At 38.2% G+C, this 23,806-nt stretch overlaps 1 protein-coding gene across 18 annotated transcripts in view; it reads left to right on the top strand.

Annotated features, from left to right (window-relative positions):
• Positions 1–23,806, top strand: part of TENM2 (teneurin transmembrane protein 2) — a 1,078,265-nt gene that overhangs the window by 614,743 nt on the left and 439,716 nt on the right. For all 18 annotated transcript variants that reach the window (XM_064671589.1, XM_064671588.1, XM_064671590.1 and 15 more), the window contains one exon: positions 12,341–12,616. In XM_064671589.1, coding sequence (XP_064527659.1) covers positions 12,341–12,616 — 276 coding nt within the window. The remainder of the gene's footprint in view (positions 1–12,340; positions 12,617–23,806) is intronic.

The following is a 23,806-nucleotide window of genomic DNA, read 5'->3' as shown; positions in this document are numbered from 1 at the left end:
AGCTCGACTTTTATTGGAATAGGCATATTGTGGAATAGCAATGACCAACAATTACATAGGTTTTGTCATTTTCATATGGGTATCATTTATTAACAGCAATATCTAAATTAGCATTTCAGAGGTTTTTCAGGCTAGATGGTTTTAACTGCTCCTTCTCACATGAAAGTCTTAATTTCCTTCACAGCACGGGCCTGTGGAGTGTAGGAAATGACTGTGGGGGTCTGTACCTGATAAATGTGCCTGCTAATGAGGGTCGTAGCATTGTGGGCTTCCTCAGGGTGATATCACCCCTGGCCACCCTCTCTGCTCTTGTCCCAAGGTGGGAGATGTCCAGCAGGTCGAGCCAGGCAGGAGGGGGATCTGTGTCACCAGAGCATGAGATGCAGTCTGGTGGTGGAGCAGCCCAAGCCAGGAGGGCTCACCTGCTTCCTCATGGAGCTCCGTTAGTAAATAGCTGTTCCCAGATGGCTGGGAATGGAGCTGCTGCTCCCCAGGCTCCCAGAGGGACCCTGTGGATGAGCAGATCCCTGCAGGGAGCAGTGCCCAGCTCAGCACAGACCCTTGTGGGCTCTGGGAACTCTCCTTTGTTGTCCTGTCACCATGTCTGTGATAATGAGATAAAATAAACATCTTGGCTTTGGCCTCCTTTACCAGGGTTAGTTACTGGGGCCTGTTCATGGGTTTGGGATCAATCTTTGACATGTGTCACAGTCCTCAAGGTAGGTATTAATACAAAATAATAAATGTGGGTAGTGTTCAAATTTTCCTGTAGCTGTCTATCAGAAAGTTCTGAAGTGGATTTCTTTAAAGACTCCCTGTCTCCTGAGGAAAAGGGGATAAGGCAGTGTGTCCCTGGACAGGATCTATGACTCATTATGTCAATCAAATTCCACTTCAGAGGGGAATAAAGAGATTTGTATCTCAAAGCTGTGCATAACGACTTCTTGGCTTTTCATTTCATATTTATGAGCGGTTTACTTTGAAGTGTTTATCAGGCAATACGCAGAAACATGAGAGAGCATTGCCTGAAACCATGTTCAAGTGTCTAATCTGTTAAATGCTTGCTGAGCAGGCTAGTTCATCAGTGCATGCAATGCAAAAAAGAGAGGAAAAAAATAAACTTTCTGGGTTTTTGAGGTTTTGAAGCAGAATCTTTATATTAACAATATAAAAAGGATTAATAATGCCAAGCATTTTGAAATAAATGTAATATATGAAACTTACAAAAGTTGATTATGTTCTGTGTTAAGTAGATAAATAGTTCTTTTCTTGAAAGGAAGCTTGACAGGACTTAATACCAAAACTATACAGTGCCACATCTGCTCTTAAGACGGGAGTATACTGTGACCACAGGATTCTCACTGTTAATTTTGAAGGCTCAAGGCATTCATAAGAGCAGACTGGTGTAGGGTTCTTTTTCCCCTCTAAAAAGGGCAGTTTGCTGATAACAGAAATGTTAAAAGCTGATAAAAGAATAGCAGTGGCATTAGTCTGCAAGGGGAACAAATTTTGAGCAGTATCACCCGTTTGCTGTCTGCTGTGCCTGCAGGACTCTGAAGAGGCAACTATTGTTAAATAGGTCAAAGATTAAACCCCACAACTTTGGTTGAAGCAAAATGGCAGCGTGTTTGTCATTGTCACAGAGCTCCAGTGGGTTGGTTACACCAGACCATATGCCTGGTGATCACTGTTCCAGTTTCCTGTTAACAAGTTTTCTGCTCCCAGCCCTCTCAAGTCAGGCTTTACTAATTGTGGCTGTGAGATGGAGGCACAGAGACTACAGCACTGACAAGAGCACTCCAGCACCACCCCAAAAACCACACTGGGAGTTGTGCTCTGTACGTGGTCAGGGCAGTATTTACCTGGGTAAATACTGCACTTCCCAAGGGTCTGTGGTACCTGCTGTCCATGCATGTTATCCTGCATTTTATTTTAAAAGCAACCTCACTTCTGAGCTCATTTGCAAATATGTTCTTACATATAAGTGCTGCTAAGAAGAATCGGTAGGAATATCATTAGTTCAGTGCTTGATTCTTATCAAAAATGCTTTTTTCTTTAAAAAAAAAAGTATCTTTCCCCTCTACAGAGAAAATTGTTGACTTTGAAGGACTTGATTTATGGGTTCCTGTTTTGGACTTCAGAAAGTTATCCCTGAAAGTACTTTGAGGACCACAATTTATCAGTACTGTACATTTCTGATTATTTCTGCTTTAGATTTCTCCTTTGACTTTCAGGGTCAGAAATGCTTGAAAGCTTGGGTTGTTCACTGTTTTGGGTTGAGGGTTCTTTCTTCTGGCATTCCCACTGACAGAGGAAATTGCTTTCTCCTCAATTATGTATCCATGCACATTGTTCACCAAATTCTCAGTTAAAAAAAAGTATACCAAAAAAAAATAATCCATAAAACATATTCTGTGTTCAGTTTCCATGACAAAAGTAAGTTTTAGAAGAACTTAAATCCACGGGTACTTTTGCAGCGTGTATGTCTGTTCTCTGTTCTGAAGTCTTTAAAGAGATAAAAAAAGAAGAAAATAGAGCAACTAAATGCCTTTGAGAACCACAAATCTGAAATTTAAATAGAGGTGCTGGCAAGTTTTAATATGCTTAGCTGATTCAGAGGTTCCTCAGTCTCTGAAAGTGCTGGATAAATCTGTGAGTATCCAGAGCCTGTCATGGTGGCTTAAGCCATCTGAAGCCAGGGGCCAGCTCAGCTCCTGTGCCCTCTCACACCCGCAATTAAGAAAACAATTTTTTCAGATAAGACAGTGGCTGAAAGGCCACAGGCAAGAGATGTTCAAGAGCAGCACAGAGCTCTGCTGGCAGTGTTCACAGCATGGAAAAAGGGGCTGGGAGCAGAATGGCCAAGTTCTCATCCAGGGTATCCTGTAAGTGATAGAAAGGAGATGTTTTTTGCTTTGGTTTTTTTTCCCATCCCTGGTCTTCAGTGCTGTCCTTACCTTAGCCACATTCCCTTTCAAAGAAACCCTGATTTTAGGTTCAAAACTGCCTCTGGCTCCCATATAGCCAAAAAGGAAATACGTGAGCTAGCCTAAAATACTTCTCTGCAAAATGTTTTTGGGCTAAAAAGTGTGAACTTGTGTGAGGATTGATGAATAATCCCATCTAATCTCCCACTTGTTAAACCCAAAGCGTTCTATAATTGAAGGCTGCAAAGTAAAAAATAATAATAATGATGATGATAAATAAAAATAATAATATAATCATATGGTACCTAGGCATACTTGACCTTTATCAGTGAGATGTGAATTTATCATTTCACCTGATCTGCAAGGCACTTATGAAGCAAGTAAAGGCACTTAGCAAGTGAGATGACGTGTGTGTTAAAAATAGTCAGATAACACAGCCTGCACACTAACTTCTCTTTCAAACAAACCAAATTTTGGTCTGGTTCTCTTTGTAATATTTACTGTGATATCTCCTAATAATAACACCTCAAAAAGGTTTTGAGTTTAGGCTGGAAATTTTTAATGCAGAACTAAGCAGTAGAGAAGAGCACAAAAATTTTATTTGTTTATTTATTTTTATTATTACAACTGGTTCTTGTGCAGAATATTTGACCTCGTGGGGAAAAAAATCATTCTTTTTAAAATCAGTGTTTGAAAATCAGGGTCAATGTTTTCCCACACATAAAAATCTGTTCAACAAATTTGTAGTTCTAGTTGAGATATCTTGATAATTCCTCTTCAGAGGATCACACCTTGCCACCTGTTAAACTCAATGCCAAAGTTATTGTATGAGCTTAACTTGAATCTCCCTTCTGGTATTAACCAATGAAGTCAGGGCTGGCAGTCCCTCAAATTTTAGACAAAAATGGAAGAGAAAAGAGGACAGAAGTGCAACAACTGCCCTGTTGTTAAGGTGGAGTTTTCTAAAACAAAGATGTAGTTTCAAACAGCAGAAAGTTAGAATAGGCAGAATCTATTGGCACATCACAAATCTTCACTTCTCTTCATTGAAGAAGAAGGGAATAGTAATCTAAATTAAAGCACAGGTACTGAAACTCTAAACCACTGGAAGAGAGGGAAGTGTAGATAAAATAGAGGAACACTTTGCATTCACCAAGGAGAGCTGTGCCTGCCAGCACCACTGCCCCAGTGCAACAGGCTCAAAGGATGAGGTTGCACTTGGGTATACAGTGATCAGAAAATCAGAATAGCAGCATGGTTTGAGTGTGGGGGAAATTCCAGTGCAGGGAAAGAAAAGAGCTGCATGGGAGGAGGTCGTATTTCTTCCTTCCATAGTTCTGCAGAGCAGTCACTCCCTGCAATGGAACTGGGGTATCCCTTTCTGTGCTTGGGATTGTATAGGCAGTGTTCAAATTATAGGCACTGGGACATGTAAGAAAATATGGTATTAAGGGTGTATATTTCATCTTTACAAAGCTCAGGACCAACAGTATCTGAATAGGTGCCAGCTGATCCATTTATAACACCACAACTGACTGGACCTTGAAAACAACTAATTATTTTACTAGGATTAAAAATGGAAAGCTGAAAGCAATTTATAGTTCAGTCAAATAAATAGAGATGTTTCCTGATCTCTTCATAAAATGAAAGCAAACCATAAATAAAAGAAAATCTGTTTATGTTTATTTTTTAGTAGGTAAACTGTCTCAAAGGGTTTCATCTGTTTTCATTGTTATCTGACTATAAAATACATATTAACTCAAAAATAGCTTTAATTTCATTATTCTCTAAGTCTGGCCTGAAGTTTGTATGGATTTCTTTAATATGCTTTTTTAATTCATGTGGGGCTCCATTTGAATTGTTTTAATTCTTCTGGGAAGCCCTTCTTTCTATTTTAGGTGAATTCCTTTATCAGTCCTTGAAGTCATTCACATTGGTCTACTGATGGTCCTCCAGTAGGATTAGAAATGCAGAGTTAAAGGCTGGCATTTCTGTTCTAAACAGTTCTAAAACCTGTTACAAGCAGCGTCATTCAGAATACAAGTACAAGTTCTGAGCCAAAAAAATGGTTTAAACTTCTTTTATTCTACTGTGCAGGTTTCAATTTATATTACTGTTATTTTGAAGTGAATGGTATTTACAGTGAAGAAGCACCTTGTGACTAAACAGCTGACAGCTGCTGGTGCTCAGAAATCTTTATATGTGCCTGGGGACCTTCATAAAATATAGAATATCCATGTTCCTAGCCTGTGAAGCAAGGGATAAAGAAACAATTAAGGTTTTGTCTGTGATGACAGCTGATTCAGGTTTTTCAAGAGTTCCCAATTAAACAGTTATGAAAGTATAAACCTTATTACCTGTGACTTCTTCTGCTTCTTGAGAGCACAGTTTATTTATCAAGTCATGAACAGAGATTTATTTTTTACCACTTATAAAATCTTGATTTAACAGTATAAAAATAAGAAAAAACTTTTCATTAATTCAGTAAATTATCAACAGCTAATTTATCCCTTGGTTGTTTCCTGCAAATTTTCACAGAAATTGTTCTTAATAATTGCACTCAGTTTAGTGTATCATGAAGATTAGGAGCTGTACAGCAATTTTATCCAAAAAGTACTTATATCTATATTTATATATATATATGGTCAACTGAGGGTTTGTTTTTCTGGAGACCAAGGAGAACTCACTGTCCTTTTCTGACATAACTAAAAGGATTTTGCAACAGGCAATCAACATCTTTGTGAGCTAGACTAGAATGCAAATGACATCTTTTCAGTGCTGGAAACTGTGATTTTAAATTCTGTAGGACCACGGTCTAATCTTATTTGACTGTTATTGTGTTATGTATACTTGAGTTTGCACATGTTTCTTAAAATAACACCTCAAAACCTGGACAGATCAAACTATTTGGGTTGAAATTTGCCATGTCCCTCGGGGTTGGTTTGTTTGGAAGCTGGACAAGGAGTATCTGAGATGGATGCAAGAGAAAATCCCTCCTTTTGCCTGCGGTGAAAACATCACATGACTGTTGTGTTGATTAAACTAAACGTCTCCATGCTTTGAATCAGAGATGCCAAGTTTGGAAATCTTTCCCTGGTCTCTGTGCATCTCTGCTGAAATCTGATGGACTTCCTGGAGTCTGATCAGAAGGGCTGAAAGTTTGCAGGTGTGCCCAGTTCTATGGGGTCAGGTCTGAGCAGGGCTTTCCCATCACTCTGCTCCCTGAACTGGGGAGCTCTGGCACAGGGAATAATAGGGGAGGCTCAGCCTGGAATTTGCTTTCTGCTGGCACTTAATCAGTGAGGAGGGAGAGGAAAAGTGCACCCAGGGAGAGCACAGGAGGGCGAAGCAGCAGAGGAGAGCAGAGTAATTGCTGATAGAATTGCATCCTTCTGTCTCCTTCGGGTGTCAGAAGGGACTGGGCTGTAGGAATAACACATCCCTCTGTAATAAATGAATCTGTACTCCTTTTACCACTCCTCAGAGGTGGGAAAAGTTGGAAAACTTTCAGTGAATCAAAGATAGGCTGAGAAAGTGAAGCATTAGCCTGAAGAATTACATTTTAACCTGAGCTGTGTGGGGCAGATAATAAATAATAGTCTTTCTTGACACCTAGCTCTGTCCTCTTGTCCTTGCAATCTGATTTTGTTTTTAATCAACATCAGCATTTGAGGGGAAAACAATAAATGCGTGATTTTCCCTAAAGCAACATATCATCAAAAATAAGTTCATTTCCATAAGGTGATGCCAGGCATCTATTTGTTGGGATGAGGAGCAGAAAAGACCTTGACTCTCTGTGAGAACTGCTCAGCAATAGCTGCAACCTCTCTGAGTTACCAGTGTAACTCAGAGGTACCAGCAGTTTTCCAGCAAAAATCCAAAAGCAGCTACTGTGAAGAAAATTAACTCTATCCTGGCCAAAACCAGCACAGCAGGGGCATCTCCAAATCAGAAAGAAGCAAGGCAGATTACAGAAAAGACAATTAAAGGATTCTGCCATTGATGAGAGAAGCTGGGAAATGAATTATACCTTCAAACCATGTGTTGCAATGTGCACAAAGATTTCTCTTTGCTGCTTCTACTCAGTTCGCTGCAGAAGGGACCGAGGCAGCCAGAGTTTCACTTTTTAGAAAACTACTGTGTTTCTTTTGAATTTAAAAAATTGTTGACTGCATAAACTGTGTTAGTCTTTCTAACAAAATTTCATTGTTTAAATGTATATTCTACACTGTAGAAAGCATACCTGGAGTGGGGTGTGTCTCTATGTCCATGTGTGCAGAGATGGGCATCGAGACCTCTGTGCTATTCTCAACCTTCTCAGTAACATCTGTTAAAGCATTTCCTGATGCCTTTGTCACAAATGTGCTCTCTCAAAGTAAGATTTAGCATCCTTAAGTGGTTAAAGTTCACATTAATTTGGTTATAAAATGTTTAACTTTTCTGAGTAGCAATACCTGGAATTTAATGATCTTAAGTGAAAATATGCCATCTGTGAATCTTCTTAGGAGGCAGGAACAGAAGTGTGTAGGAGACCCTGCTGCTTTTAACCCCCAACTATCAATTTTAGAACCTAGAACAAGGTAGAGACTGGTCATTATTGTTATTTGCTACATTCCAAGGAATCTGTTCTCTGATACTTTGTGTTTGACCAGGGCAGAGTTTGTTCCACAGGAGCTTACACTGCCCCTTCCTTAAGCTACCAAAGGGCAATTATTTATTATTTAGGGAAAAATGAATAGAGAGGTAGGAAATAGGAATGTTAGGAGAGTCCAGGTAAAAAGTTTGTTATAACTTCTGTGGATATTACAAGGGGGAGGAAAAGCTGCTTGTAAAGCAGTCATTGTAATATCAATGATGGTAAGAGAGAGAATTTTCCAGGCATGTTTCATGCTAATGAATTTGCCACAAAGGGTATTCATTTGTGATGCTGTGGTTAAAATTCCTGTATGTTGCACAGAAAATATACTTCTGATTTAAGTGCATTTAAACTATCAGAAAGATGCAGTATGTTTTATAGTGATGTATCAAGGTGGGAGGGGGAGATTTATTAAAAAAAAGTCTTACATTATTATTTTTTTATTGTAAATGCAATAGTAGAAAAGCTTCAGAAATAAAGGAAAGACAGTGGTGTATCTGTCAGCATGGGTCTAGAGTCTCAGTTTGGAATATCTGATGGGGTAGAATTAAAAAAAAAAAAACATTTTGTAGACCAGGATCTTTAACTGTGGGAAAAGAATAGTATTGAAATGGGATGATTGAAGAGATTGCAATTGTTTATTGGGTAAGGAAGATGAGAAGAAAGGTCAGTGTTAAAAATGTGTATGCTGGACAAAAAATGAGATTGTCATCATTTGTTCTGCCATTGTAATGACTGAATCATGAAGAACTGAGAAAAATTAAGTGTGCATCACAGTTTGTTAAAAAGAGAGACTTCTTCACATACTACAGATTGGAGCTAAATGGTGGTGCTTGTGCCAGCAAAATCATTATAGCTCTAAACATAACAAGAGCTTGAGAAAGGATGGAATGTCTTAAATAGATGGATTCTTGTTATCATTACTACTTGTAATTGATTGTGGTAGCAAAGACCATAAGTGATAGTATCCTTTTGATTTTCGACTTAGTCCAGTTGTGAACTTGATGATTTGAAGGCAAATCCATCACATCTGTACATTCCTGGTTTCGGGATCTTCCTCTGAGGCATCTTGTAGTGATCACAGCTGGATTAGATTCACCTTCAGAAGGGCAATTCCTGCAGTTTTAATTACCCAAATGAGACCTCTGCCCAGAGGCTGGGTGAAAGTAACCTCTGTTTATGTGGGGATGCTTTCTAGGCTCAGTGGAGATAATGAGTACAATAGTGCATCGCTGAAGTCAACACACTTTTAGTAAGTGTTTTTACACTAAATAACTGAAATAGTAAATTTCTGTCAAAGGAACTGTGCTAGAGAGATAATACAACTAATGTGCTAATTAAAAGGAAAACATCTATTCTATTGAGAGACTATTCACAGCATGTAGATTATGGGCAATGATGATCAAGTACATAACATTGTATTACACTTCTAAACTAGTGTACTACTGATCTGTTTTGGTATGAGAGATTACACACACCTTAAGGGAGCAGCTGGTTTTAACTGCTTTTCTTTAATGGAAATGGTCTAGTGATTTCTGTAGGTAGGGATGAAGGGACTGGGGATGGAGGCTGCCAAGCTCTGTTGCAAATGAAAAACCTTGTGACTTTTTATTTTTTGTGGTGTGTTCTTCATGAGAAATAAGTTTCTTTCTTTTCCACCACCAAGGATCCTATGTTCTTTGCTTGAGCTCCTAATCACTTAGAGCTGTAAGGAAGAGACTTCTTGAAGGATACACTAAATCTTAACCCCAGGCCAGGCTGGGTCAGTGTTTCCTCCCTCCACCTCAGAGTAGTTTGTACTGGCAATGGGGCAAGGAAGGCTGTGTTGTTCTTGGTGAACTTTCTGTCATTGGGGTCCCATATGGAGTATTCTGGCAGGGGGAGTGCATATGAAATATGAGTTAGGTATTTTTTCATCATTTCTGAGACTATACTTCATCTGCAAAGTAATAGTAGGGTTCCTTCTGCTGCGAATTATGGCATAAATTATTTCTGTGCATTCAGATTATATTTACCCTCTGTGTGAATTTACAGGGGTGGTCTACTGATGCCCTTAATACCTTAATGTGCAATAATGGCTAAGCAAATGAGAGAATAATAGATTAGTGACAGCAGTTCATATGTTATTCAGGAGATGTGGGCAGTTTCATTTTAGGGAAACAAGGGATGTAGGAGAACATGATCCAGATCAAGAAAAGGTTTAGACAATATAACCATAGTATTTCTATCTCCTTTCCCTCATGTTTTACAGTAAATAAAGGGCTATGAAGAAAGCAGGAATTATAATATATATAGATAGATTTTTGCATATGTAGATATAAAATATATATCTGACAACTGCTTTTATATATGTATGTATATATAAAACGTGTATATATGCAGATGTGAAAAAATTGTTATCCATGGGTATCCAAGGACAAATTATTCTGCCACTGTGAGCTGTCTTACAGAAAAATCTCAAATAATATTTTGCAGAAGAAAATGCCAAAAATTATTAAGTAAAACTAATTAGAATCTCCCAGAGAACATAACTTAACTAGAGAGGGAAATTTCTAGAATATTTCATGTCTACCATCAGGATGCTTGAGATTTTCTGTTGTAAGACTGTAAGGAGATTTCTGAGAAGCAGCACAGAAAATCCTTTCCCAGAGGCCCAGGGGCTGATTCCATTTGTGTTCTCGAGCTGATGTGATCCACTTCTCAATTTTTTTCGATGTGGTCAGTTACTGAGAGATGCCAAAATGCCAGGCGATAAAACTCAAATGGGTGAATGATTTCTCTGAATACTGCAGTTCACTTTCAGTGCCTTTACCCTTTTCCTCAGACAAATAAAGCAAGAATTTCTCTGAAGATGCTTTTTGCATCGGATTTTACAGTCGGATTTTGACGTCCAGACAGGATGCTAATCAGAGGGAAATCAGATGGGATTGTAAGGGCTGTTAAAATCCACAGAATATCATTAAAATGGTTTACCGTGGATGTAAACCAGCTTAATTAAGCTAATATATTTGTAATTTGTGTGTATTTGTAGACATTTATGCCACCAGCAAACAAGAAAACTTGAAAATCTTAATTTTCATGATAAGTTTAGTAATTTTAACATATATGTAATGTCAACATGTACTCTACCTGTGTAAGTCAGAAAGTGTGGAGCTACCAAGCATCAGATCACTCCATATTTTTATATTTATTTTGGTTTGAATTTGACCTTTCCATTAATAAGTTTAAGGTTAGCTTGATAATAGGACTAAACCAAAACTATAATCAATCAAACTGTTTTTGTTAAATGTCTCCTGCTGAAATTGCACATGATTAAAATTTACATTTTCTTTAAAAGTAACTGTTTCATTTGTCATGTTAGAGCTCTTCATTTATTAAAAAAAAAAGGCAAAAAAATCTCTAGGCTGAAGTGCACTTAAGAAGCTCATTTTTATGACTGTTGAGTTCCTTGCTTTTGACTAAACCAGTAAATTTCTGATTACTACATTAAATATTAGAAGGCAGGTAAGATAGATTTAAAACTCCTGGCTAATCTGTGAAAGAAGTTGTAATCCTTGAAAAAAATCTGGTTGACTTCCTTATTAATAGAAGACACTTAATTGTGTTTTATTTAGTCTACGAACTTCCATTGTAGAGCTTTATTCTGACAAATATATAGAGGAAGAGGAGAAAACATAAGCTGATTTTGTACAAAATAAAACTACCGTTTTAGAAACACAGACCACAGATCTGGTTTCTCTGTGAATTAAGAAATTAATTAAATAATTGGCAGTTACACTGCCAGCGACTTCAGTTCTGGTTTCAGCCCAATGTAATGAAGCTCAAATTACTTTGCTTTTCAAAACCTCTTAAAGCCTCAGAGACCAGTGAATATTTCCCTCTATTTTTTTCACTGCCCTGTTCATTACTGTAGGAAACAAATACATAAGCAGAAATCAGCCATCAAGTCTGTGCTTCCTGAGAACCCAGGGGGACTCCATGTGCTTTAAAAATGTATGAGACTTTGTCCACTGAGTCGTTATTAACTGCTAAAGGTCACGTACTTTGACATTGTTTCTGAAAGTTTTGCCTTTAAACCCGGTGACCTCCTGATTTTGGTACTGATGCACAATTTCTTCTTGAATATGGTGGAAAAAGGTAGAAAAGAGTTACAATGCTCACCAGGTCTATCTTGATTTCTTCAGCAGGTATTAAATTGCCAATTGTACCAAATGTAAAAGTGCAAAGCTGGTGCCAAGGTTTCGTGTTTCGTGGGTTTGTGTTTTTTCACTGTGTCTGTGGAAGGCTTGTGTATGAGCAAATGAGCTTTGCAGAGAAAAAATCCCTCTTTTCTAGTAATCAAATGCACAGCTTCAAAGCTCATGCTCTGCTCCTGCAAATACAAGGTTAGATGCATAGCAAAGCAGGTCATCTCATTAACACTTGTTGCGAGGTTTACGTTAATCACACACCTCAGTGATTAGTTATTTGGGGCCAAAATAGGAACTTAAAATTTGGAGACCTTTCCTACCTTTGTTCTGTATATTTCTATATTTATCCATTTTAGCTGCATTTACTGTGTTTGAGGTTAAGTTTTGCTAGACCAGAGATGTCACAGATTTCACAGAATAGTCTGAGTTGGAAGGGACCCACAAGGATCATCGAGTCCACCTCTTAAGTGAATGGTACACAGCATAATTAAGTGAAATTAAAAAGGTCTGTTATTTTAAAGCTTAAAATAAATCCCCTGGGTTTTAAATTAATGAATTTTTATTTATTTTTTTTATTACCCTTCCAGGAACAAACTTCACCCTTGCAGAACTAGGGATCTGTGAGCCCTCTCCCCATCGCAGCGGCTACTGCTCAGACATAGGAATACTCCACCAAGGCTATTCCTTGAGCACGGGCTCCGACGCCGACTCGGACACGGAGGGGGGGATGTCTCCGGAACATGCCATCAGGCTGTGGGGAAGAGGGATCAAATCCAGGCGCAGTTCTGGGCTGTCAAGTCGTGAAAACTCAGCTCTCACCCTCACCGACTCCGAGAACGAGAACAAGTCAGACGAGGAGAACGGTAGGGCCTGATTCTAAAATACATTCCTAATGTACACGTGGGAGAACGTGGTCATACTTAAAAATACTCAAGTCTTCTTTTAAAGGTGGTATTTTCACTTGCTCAGTTTGGCTAAAGCTGCTTTTTAATGTAGATTTTTTTTTTAACCATCAGTATCAGGAAGCTCACAGATGCATCATATGATATATATCATGTTTGGTCTTACAATTTGCTTTTTGCACCGTGATCCTTCACACAAGTTTGTGCTCGGAGTATATTAAATTAAACTGAATGATGAGAAGCAGAAAGAAATTTCTTAAGAGAAATAGTTTCTCATATGTGATTTTTCTACACAGCTTGAAGTGGTATTAATAATCCACAGTGTGCTGGTAGCTGGAACAGTGATGCTCATTCGTAACAATCAGATTTAATTTGATGTATTTTTTTCATGGTTTTGAAGTTGTAAAAGAATTACTTTGCCGTTTGCATATTGGTATTGGGGGGCTTTTAGAAAGCAAACCTATAGATCAGGTTGGGGCAGAACACTTCTGCTTGGTGTGGTTTATTAAGGTCACAGAAATTAATTCTTGGCAGTGCACCACTCACTTGGGACAAAACAGCTCAGCAGTCACTCGATTCAGGTTCTTCATATGTATCACCTTAAAGTTTTTAGCTGGGGTATTTTCTGCACTTACATATGTTTCAAGAACTAAAGAGGGAAAATAGTAAAAAGGGATTTGTGTGATTTTTGCCTTCCATCCTGTGGAGCGAGGAAGGTGCAAACTCAGCTTAGTTAAAATAGAAACGAAAGGTTTTGATTCTTGTCTCTCTGAGGAGGTGAAGAGGAACCTCCCTAACATCACACCCTCAGAGCAACTGTTCCAGCAGCTGACACCAGCTCATGAAGGCAGCTCTCTGCTAAGCATATTACTTGTGATAAAATTCAGTTTGATACGTTTTGGGCGCCTCTCAGGAGAGGATTTTTGTAGGTGTTTGTTTTGGGCTCCTCCCTGTACTTACTGACAGTTGTCTGGGCCAGGCACTAAAAAAACAAGCAACTGCTTGTCAAAGCAAACAAGGAAAAAACAAATTACAGTTTATATATTGATAGAAAGAAGTTCAGAAAAGTGCCATTGATTTTGTTTGTAACAGCAGTCCTTTTTTTTTTTTTATTTAAATTGAATCTTCAAGTACTATCTCCTGTAGTAGCAGGATACATTTCTTCATCAAAACCAAGGAGGGAACGTGCATTTACTAATAATGGTTTGTACAAGGGAGCCCATGTTTTAAAAGGAATAAGTGACTGATTATTTGATTTTTCCTTTTTTCTTTTTAATGGTACCATTCACAGAAAATATGACAACTTCCACTGATTTTTAGTGCACTTTTGGTAAGGCTACTGAGCGTAATTTCAAATAGAAAACCTGACTAATAGAATTCTGGCATTATGGAATGATTGGGTTTCAATTCTGTAGCAGAAATTCACTTCTCTGAAGGTGGTTGTCTCCATTTCAATGGCAGCAGTGGGCCACACACCTTTTGTCTGAGGAAATGTGATTTCAGGACCTACTTTTATACAAATTGTCGCAGATATTGATAAAAGAATGGGTCTGTTTGCTTGGTTTTCAATTTCATCCTTATAATAATGAATTATTAAGTAATTAGAAATCTAGTGCAGTGAATCCATTTTGAATAGGTAATTATTAAGTAATTAGAAATCTAGTGCAGTGAATCCATTTTGAAGAGGTAATTTTTCTAACAGTGATGTTAACAGGAGAAAGAAGAACATAATCAGGTAGCAAGCAAGAAACAAGCCAGTATGTGGAACTCGTTTTTACTTGGCAAAGTTTCTGTGAGAAGGGTTTCTCTGTGTTTGGTTGTTTGAAAAAAAACCACCCCACAAGTCAGAAGCAACTGTTATATTCACAGAGGTGTTAACTTAGGAAACTTTTTAGCCTTACTCTCTCACGTACCCTGGTTAGCTCAAAAATCGATGCTTCTTCACATGGCTGATTTCATGAAGTTTTGGGATACATTATCATATAGATTGACAGTTGCCCCACTGGTTCAGCACCACGGTGTGGACACTTACAAACCCATCATTAATTTCTCACGCTTGTGCCCAGCAGTGGTTTCCTACATAATAAACACTCTGTCCTTCAGAAGCAGATCAATAACCTGCCAGGTGTTTGTCTGGAGAGGAAGTAACAAGAATCTATATTTCAAGAGAAATTTGCACTCTGATATGGTTTGAGATTTGCAGGATACCAGCATAAAACGAGGCATTGCTTAGAATGAGACTTTACCAATTTATCCCCAGCAATATTTGAGGGAACTCATGATGCACAGACCTCTGACTTTATTTAAAGTACTGTTAAGGCTCTTTCCCTGATACAGTTCAAGTGTTGTGTTATGAAACAGTAGTTCAACTCCAAAAGATGATTTTTTTTTTTTTAATATTGAGATGCCATCATAATTCCTAGCACTGCATTTAAAAAAACCCAAACAAGACGACCAACACTTTTTTTTGGTGTTATTCAATCTGTTTTGTCATTTTTAGCACATCTCCAAGTAGCACAGAGGAGGCCTAATTTCTAAAAATTGCTCTGGCAATATGATTTTGTTCCCATTCAAATCCATTCACAAAGCTTGTGACCATTTTCTGCACTTGTAGATTTAGTATGATTTAATTTTATCATAAACTAGAATACTGTGAACCTTGAAATACTAGCAGGTCTGAAATGCTTATAGATAAATTGAAATAATGGAAACTCATTAAATTCCATGTTTTACTTGATACACTGCAATTTTTCCTGACAAAACACCTTATTGACATTTGAAAAACAACACTTTTATTTTCAGAAATCTGATTAGGCTCTAAATTCTTATCATATCTCGCAGCTTTTCCTACTGTTGGGATCTGATCATCTCAAGTTCTTTAGACAAGTCAATGTGAATGTGTAACACAAATCTGTCACCAAATTTTTATTCAACATGATGTATTTGAGTTTATTTAAGTAAAATACTCTTTTTTTTTTGTACAAATATAAAAAGTCAGTTAGAAATACAGGACACCTCTCATTTCATGTGCCAACTTTGTAGAGAGAATTACCTCTGGGGACCTAAGGAGTATAGGGGATATACCACAGTTCCTGAATGCTTATTTTTTTTCTTTTATTAAATCCTGGAACAGTTTATTCCAAAAAATTCTGGAAAACTTTCAAAAAGTAGCTTTTTCATCAGTTGTCATGTTCTTTCTTAAGCCTACAGTATTTCTATCTCCAGAGTAAAGCTTAGGTGGTGGTTATATTTAGGGAGTGACCTTGAAACAAGTACCCTTTCAGGCTTCCAGTGCTTTTTTTTCCCCATTTTTTTTAAAAAAGAGAAGAGGTTTTCCTTTTTTTTTAAAAGTTGAATTAAAAATTATGTTCTTCTCAAAAATATAAAACATGGTAAATTAAGGTAAATTTAAAAATCCATGAAAACAGAATGATCATAACTAAAGGAGCATTTATGTGCAGAATCCTTTTGCAGCAGAACTGCAATCTTCTCTTTTCCTGGCTTCACTATTATTGAATGACCAGTTCCAGGCTATTAGGGAGGCGATTAAATTCAACTGACATTAGGCAGATGGGAGTGAAAAGCTGAACAGACCAATAATAGAGAAGAGAAAAGATAATCCTACGTAGAGGAAAGGAGAAAGGAAAAGTAACACGTGAACTCAGAGCAGGTCTTGGTAATATTTCAGAGTGCTAAAAGGAACTAGTAGGCTCAAAGTGAATCCAGGAGGAGGGCTTTTGATGTGAATCTAGATTGTGTTCATTCCTCTGTTGTGAAAGAGAAAACATCTGGAATGGTGTCGTGACTTTTGAGAAGGTTTTCACCTTGACTTTTTTTGTATTGATAACATTATTGTATATAATGGATAGGTAATATGACTGGTAGAATGTGACAGAAAACAAAATGTTTATAACGAGATTTCTGCATTGATATTATAATACCAAACACTTGAGATGTTTCTGTTTTACATTTGTGTGTCAGAGAAGGAAAAAAAAAGGGTGTCTTGGGGGATGAGGAGAAGAATTTCCAGGGCTGAAACCATATTATTAAAATAATGTCAGACCAAAAAAGGTGATCAAGGACTACTTTTCTCTTAACAGTAGTGATTGTGAACTGAGCAGCAAGACAAAAATGAATGAGGAGGAATAAAGCAATCCCCAAGGTCAGCAAAACAAGGGAGAGTTCAAGGTCGTGGAATTACTGTGGAAATCTGTGCACGTTTTAAAGAAATCCACAAGAAAACACTGTGGGTTTGGCAGCTCTTTGTGGATAAAACCTGTGAGAAGCAAACACTCCTGTGTCGATACCCAGCTGCACCTTGGGAGGGGTGGGAAAGTCTTGTGTTATTGGAATGAACCTGGAGAGTCCCCTGAATCCAGCAGTGCACCTTCCCTTTCCTCACTTCACCTCCTTTCTTCCTGGAGAAGCTTTTCCATCCTCCACTGGAGCCAGCCTGGCTCCAGCATCGGGGCTGATGAGTCAAGTCATGTAGAAAGGTGTTGTAGGAAGCTGCCCCAATATTTTCAGGTTCCATATCCATCAGTATTTCCTGTTCTAGACCTGTTGGTGACAATGAATTCTGCTGGTTTTTACTGTAGTAATTGAAAGTTTGAATAACAGGCAATGCCTTGTGTGCATATCACTTATTATTGAATGAAGGAGCACCATGAATAAAAAAAAAATTAAGTTGGAAAAAGTATAAGGTAGAATAGGAAAAGCTCTATTTATGTTGTACTTCTGGTTGAATCTTATGAAAAATTAGGGAAATTATATTCTCTCTATTTTTTCCTTGCTATGAAGTTTTCAGTGGTCATTTCATACACTAATTTCTCAAACGAATCTTAAAACAGAAAAACCACTTCATAATTTAAAGTGACCTCACATTTTATCATTGCTTCAATTATATGAGCAGTATAATCTGGGCTTTTCTTAGGATGTTGAATAACAGACTTACAATAGAAAAAAAATTATATTTTTGTGTCAGAGGAGTTTACAAAAAGGCACCAGACAGATGACAGCCAAGGAGTTTATTTTCTTGTTTTTACTGTTGTAATTTTGACATGTCGTTCTCAATATTTTATTACTTCAATTTTTTTTTTTCCAGCTTTCTATTTAGCACTTCATAATTTGCAGGAAGGATTATAGTGAAACTGTGATTCTACTCTTGGGAATATTTTGGGTTTTTCGTGTGCATGTGAATGTCTCTGAATGGCAAGACCAGTTTGAAAATAGGTTTGAATGTTCCTGGTTCCAGATTTCTGTTTGGGTTAAAAAAGTGGCAGATTAAGCTTGCTTCCTAAAGTTTCCCACTAAGAAATGCTCACTTTCAGCAATGGGAAATATGGGCTGTTTAGACTAATGGTGATGCAGTTGGAGCAGATCTGTGTAGTGCTCAAGTGGGGGGGAAAATACAATCTACCTTTATAATTTTGAGACAGAATAGCAATGTTTTGTGTACAAGAAGCAGCAGGGAAGCTGTAGAATCCCTGTGTGTGTCATAGTGAAGTGCTGATTTCAGCTGGTGCTGCTGCCTGGGAAAATGTTGCGCCTGTTTCTCTCCCGGAGCGACCCAGGTAGCTTGGAAATGACAGGAGGGACAGATCTGAAAGAGAAGAGGGGAAGAGCTGCCACAGTTGTATGATCTGTTCATAGCTGAGAAGGTGGCCAGATGGTCCTGAGGAAGTGGTGAGATTGCAATGAAATGTCATATACTCGGGAAATGGCACCGCGTACGTCACACGTCACCCAGGCTCCTGAAGGAGGAGAGCTGGGGAGGTTTGCTCCTGCATGGGCAGCTTCATCTCTGCTTTAGGAAGGCTTGTAAAGTACTTTGTAAATGACAAATTTAGAAAGTCATTAAGCACAGTATCAAAGCTCGGTTGCTTAAGTGGATCCAATTTTGATGTGCTCTCAAAACCTGAGGGCACTTCTGATAGGAAGTGGTTTCCTAATGAGGGAATTGACTAGCAGGGATGACTTTTAAAGACTTAACTACACATCAACTCAATTTTGTCCAGGTAAATGGCTTATGCATTCAGTGTAGAGGGATGTAGATGATGGGGTTAAGGACAAAAAATAGATAGGTAGTACTGGTAAACTTTAAAGCCTCGTGGAAGACAGGAATATGGAATGACAGTATTTAAGAGCTTAAAAGTTTGTTTCAATTTTAGTAGAACCCAGCAACACTGAAGTGGAGGTCGGCAGGATGATGTGGTGAAGTAGTGCTGCAGACACTGGTATGTTGAAAGAGCTCAATAGATACTGTCTGGAACACAGTGTTTGATGATATTCTGGAGACTGAGGCTGGAAAAGTGACAAGGGTGAAAGGTCTGCTTAGGTGGCCTAAAAGGGTAAAAACAACCCAACAACATCTTGACCTTCAGTTGCTTGTAGGTGGCATTCAGACTTTGGCAGCCATTAGATCTTCCCCTCAGTTCAGTGTTGACCTGAGAGATGTCCATCAGGATCCGGGGTTTCATCCTTCCAGGGGCACATGTGTCTCTAGCCCTCCTGAATATAGAACAAATGGATGAAATGTTAAAAAAAAACCCCAAACAACCAAACAAATCCAAAACCAAAACACTGCAAAACAAAACATCCTCCTATGAAGGGTGAGGAGGGGTCTTACACCTCGAGTGTCCGTAGTGTTCTTGCCCATTCATTTCAGGCAGGGTTTCAGTGTCTGTACAGTTTTTCATTGCCCCTGAGGTGTCAGTGATTTCGGACCAGTGTCATACTCTGTTGGCCCTCATCGGGCTTTTTGTCCATATCCCCTCTGAGGGCCTGGCTGAAGCTGTGTCCTGTTTTCCAGTCTCTCTCTTCATGGTGTTTTTTTTAGGATTATGTGATTGCCCTCCATATAACTGCACGAAACAAGGCAACCAGGAATTGAGACCTAGGAAATTCAGTCCAGTATTTAGCCAGGAAACTGAGGAAAACAGAAAAATAGGCTGGTGAATTAAGGCTATCAGGAGAAAAATGAAGCAGCTGGGTTCATAAACTGCTGAGGCTAGCTGGGATCTTCCTTTTTCCTCAATTCATAGGGAAAGAGCTTTTGCCTGCAGCTGTATCTACATCATTGCGTGAAGGTCACAACATGGAGAGCTTTTTTAAAAAAAACAACTCTCAAAATAACCACAAGATTTTTCAATTAGTGTTTTAATGATGAGCCTTTCCATCTAGTTGAGTGAAATGATGAAACTATGTTGAACAAGAACTCTATTATAACACATTATTCAGTTTGTCAATTATTAGTATTAGAAAAGCAAACTCAGATGATATAGGTCACCCAGGTAAGGAAATGGCAGTGCCTTTGTTCAAAGCATAACTGAGTTAGAATAATGCCTTTTTATTGTTTTCTGTAACAGAGATGTGTATCAGATAAAGTCAATCCAGCTTGGTACTAAATGTGTAGTGAGTAGCTGATGAGCAATAAAACCTTCCCAGGCAGGTTTACATGTACGTGGTGTTTAACAAACTTTGTTATGATGAAACAAAAACCTGTGTATTTCACATTTCCCTTGTAAACTGAAGCACGACCACAGGAATCCATACAGTGAATTTATGTTTTCTTACCTTGCAAAATGCTGTGAAGTTTTACCGAAAGCTTTCTTGAAATTTGTCAAGGTACCTTTTTAGCCTTCTGGCACCTTTCCTCATGTATCATATCCCACTATTAATAATCTTCCCAATTACAAAGATTTGCATACTTCAGTGATTAGTGCATAATTGGGTGAAGGTACATTCTGTTTTTTCTAGTCAATCCTTCATTTATGAAGCTCAGCCTGAGTCTGATCAGCTCTGGTAGTGCAGTGAATACCTATTGTCACACGTGTAAGGCTGTTTAAGTATCATTACTGTTTCTAAATATTTCATGGGATATGCTTTTTGTTTACACTCTGCACACTGTTCTTTTCAAGGAACCTGTCAGCTTTTCAAAGATAGTGTATTTGAATTGATTGTTAACATGATGTTGAAGTGTAACATTCTACTCAGGTAGGAAAGAATTCATCTTCAGTTAGAAAATGGATAGGAAATGATCCCTTAGCTCTTCTGGTGCCAAAGATTTTATATGGATATATTAGAATAAACAGACTTTGTTGAAAATTAAATTATCCCATAACTAATGAGTTTCCAGAGAGATTATTATTATGTTAGTCTTTTATTGTACAACTTTTTTTCACTTAGTTCTTCAGTAGTACATTATAAAGATGTTTCCTAAGTTCTGTTCCTTAGATCAGAGAAGAGAAAATCTAATTCATAAGTCTGATTTTTATGTTTTACCTATAAAGTCTTTTTGTGACTTGACTTTCTGGCAGAATTGGCTTCTGTCAGATACTGTAGGAGCAGCGTGGAAATCAACTGTTTTCTTTGCTTTTAATTTCATCCTGTTTCACACAGGTTAAAGACAACTTTATACTTAACTTAAGCTTTTATGCATTCTATGAAAGTCTCCTTCCTTGGCATTGATAAGGGAAGTACTTTTATCTATTTGTTCAGTATTTTTGTAGCATTAGAAATTGCTGACTCTGTGACACTGTTCCTGTAAGAAGCTGTGGGGATGATTGGCAGTGCTTCAGGAAGGCTGAAGCTCTTCCTCTCGAATCAAATGAGAGACTTTTTTAGGAGCAGCTGTTTGTCCACTTTCAAACCACTTACCCGTTCAGTCTTTGGCTCACAGACCTCTCATCAATGTTCTTGAACATCTCAGAAGCTGTTGGTAGCACTACAGAGACCATGCTGAAATCTTAACTACATGTGAACATGAAATGCTATCTGTGATAAAAGGAGAGGACCATTTTTTTCAATTTACAGTTTGTCTATCTGATGGTTAAAGAACATCAGGCTAGACTAAACCTATGAAAGAAATATGTGATACTGGGGAGATGGAAGTATTTTGAAAAACTTGTCTTTTCCTTAACCTTTCCTCTACCAGCTATTGAAGGCTGATTATCCTTGTTCTTAAAACCGACCTCCTGCCTTTTGCAGCCTGCAGTGGGAATCCTTTCCATGTAACAGATTTACATGAAGAAGTAGCTTTAAATGTTTCCCCAGACTGAATAATTGACCTCATTATGTGTTACTGTTTGTCACCAGAGGGTGCCATTGCTGTGATCTTCCACATTCTTGTGCTAAAACCACTGACTTTTGGAAGAGGTGCTGCTTCTATACAGTACCTCTTCCTTTAGTTGTGTAAAGCAATGGCAAGAAAAGTGGCCTTATGGAGAATAATTTTCACAACTGGCAGCAGAGTAATGTAGATGAAAACAGTAGTTGGAACAACCACGTCCTAAAAAGGGGCTGTTTCCTTGTTGTCTGCTTGGGTTTGTTACATGAGTACTTTTAATTAACACCACTTATACTGGAGTTGTGTAAAAACTTATTTCTTACCTTGAAAATCTCCACAAGTTTCTAGATCCTTAGTGCTGTGCAGCAGAACAACACCAGGGGCAGAGGAACAGGCAGTTTTATTTGTGAATGAAGTTACAGAAGAAGGTGTAGCTACTACAGAGTATGTTGCTGGCATATTCTGTGCTGGCTCCTCAAGGCATTTGCCCTAATTTTAACATGTGTAAGAGCCTTAGGCTTGCATGTACTATCTGTTCCATGAGTCTGTGGTGTTGTCCATCTGTGGTCAGGGAATGGGATCTGAGAGAGAGATTTACACGAGCCAGACTCTAACAAATGTAGTTGATTCCTGGAATGTATCACAGTTCATTCCCAGAGCACAGCAGACTAAATGCAATACAAATTCACAGTTATACTTTCCACCCTTTGGTATTTTCTCTGGGCTCCTAAATATTCAATGCAGGTAAATGAAATAAAAATATGAACTTATCAAGCTTGTTTTCCTATAGGCTGAGATGGAAGAAGTAGTTTTGGTAGTTTTTAATTTTTATTTTATTAAGAACCATGCTGGTATCATTGAAGGCCTTCAAATAACATCTCTCTGGGTCAGATCTTGCAGCTGGGCAACTATTCAGTGGAGAGGATGACTTTTGTGGGTTTTGAAGTTGTTATAAGTACCTCAATAATTGCTGACTGTTCAAGTCATTCAGGCTTTTCGGTGGTGTTTTGCTTATATGGAGAACATCTTCATCACTGAGTTGATGGAATTGTATTTGCGTGGAAGTTCAAGGCGCCCATGGAAACCACAATTTCCTTGGCATGTTTTGCCCTATTGAAACCGAGATACCATCTTGTAAGAAGGCATAATATCATCCAATTGCAGCAACATGCCTGTAGGCAAGGCACAATATGTGAGCATCATTTGTTTGCTCAGAGCCACGACTGTCATTCAGAAATATTGAAAGGTAGCAGTTGGATTTTTTCACACAAATGGTTAAGGGACTTTTCTCAACATCAAATTAGCGTTCAAGAGTGAAAATATAGCTTCTGTTTCCTCAGATGCTGAGCTGTAAGAAATGAGTAATCGTGATTCCTGGGGGAATTTTTTTATTTTATTTTTTTCTTGTGTGGTAGCAGATAAATGGGTTTATCAGTTTTCCACAGAACACTTATATTTAGTAAACTTGAAATGAGATGAATTACAGTGAAGTTACTCCTCTTTCCAGTTTTCTTTAAGAGGAGAATTATTTTAAGGAGTTGTATGCTATTTTTGTATCTCCCACATAATGCTATAGCCTTAAGCTATATTACACAGTGTGAATAAAGACAAAACAAGGGAATGGCTATAATTGCTTAACAGAGTGGAGTTTGTCTTTTGTAGAATTTTTTTTTTTCTATTTCAGCTTATTATTGCTCAGTAAAACAGGACATCACTAACACTTGGGCTAGTTTACAGTTTTTCAGTGCAGTGAACAGAAAGTGTGGGGTGGGAAGGATTAGGTCAAGGCTAAGACTGGGATCTGCACCCTGGAAAGACAAGTGGGTGAGAACAAGTAGTGGGACGTGAGGCACGAAGGAAAGAGGAGTCCAAGGAGGCTTCAGGAAACATCACACCAGTGCAAGGAAGTAGTAAACTGCCATCAAAAATGTCTGTATTAGGCATGTGTGTGTCTGCTGGTTTTCAAAAGCATGTTATAGCAATACAGAGAAGAACTTTTGGTTGTTTTTATCTATACATAAAGGCTGGTGTTCACTTTAATATTTCTTTTACTGTGGCAAATTGGCCTTGGAGGATTAATGTGT

The sequence above is a fragment of the Pseudopipra pipra genome, chromosome 15 (assembly GCF_036250125.1).
Source record: "Pseudopipra pipra isolate bDixPip1 chromosome 15, bDixPip1.hap1, whole genome shotgun sequence".
Lineage (NCBI taxonomy): Eukaryota > Metazoa > Chordata > Aves > Passeriformes > Pipridae > Pseudopipra > Pseudopipra pipra.
Note: the sequence above shows the minus strand (reverse complement) of the source record. Positions and strands in the feature narration are given on the sequence as shown.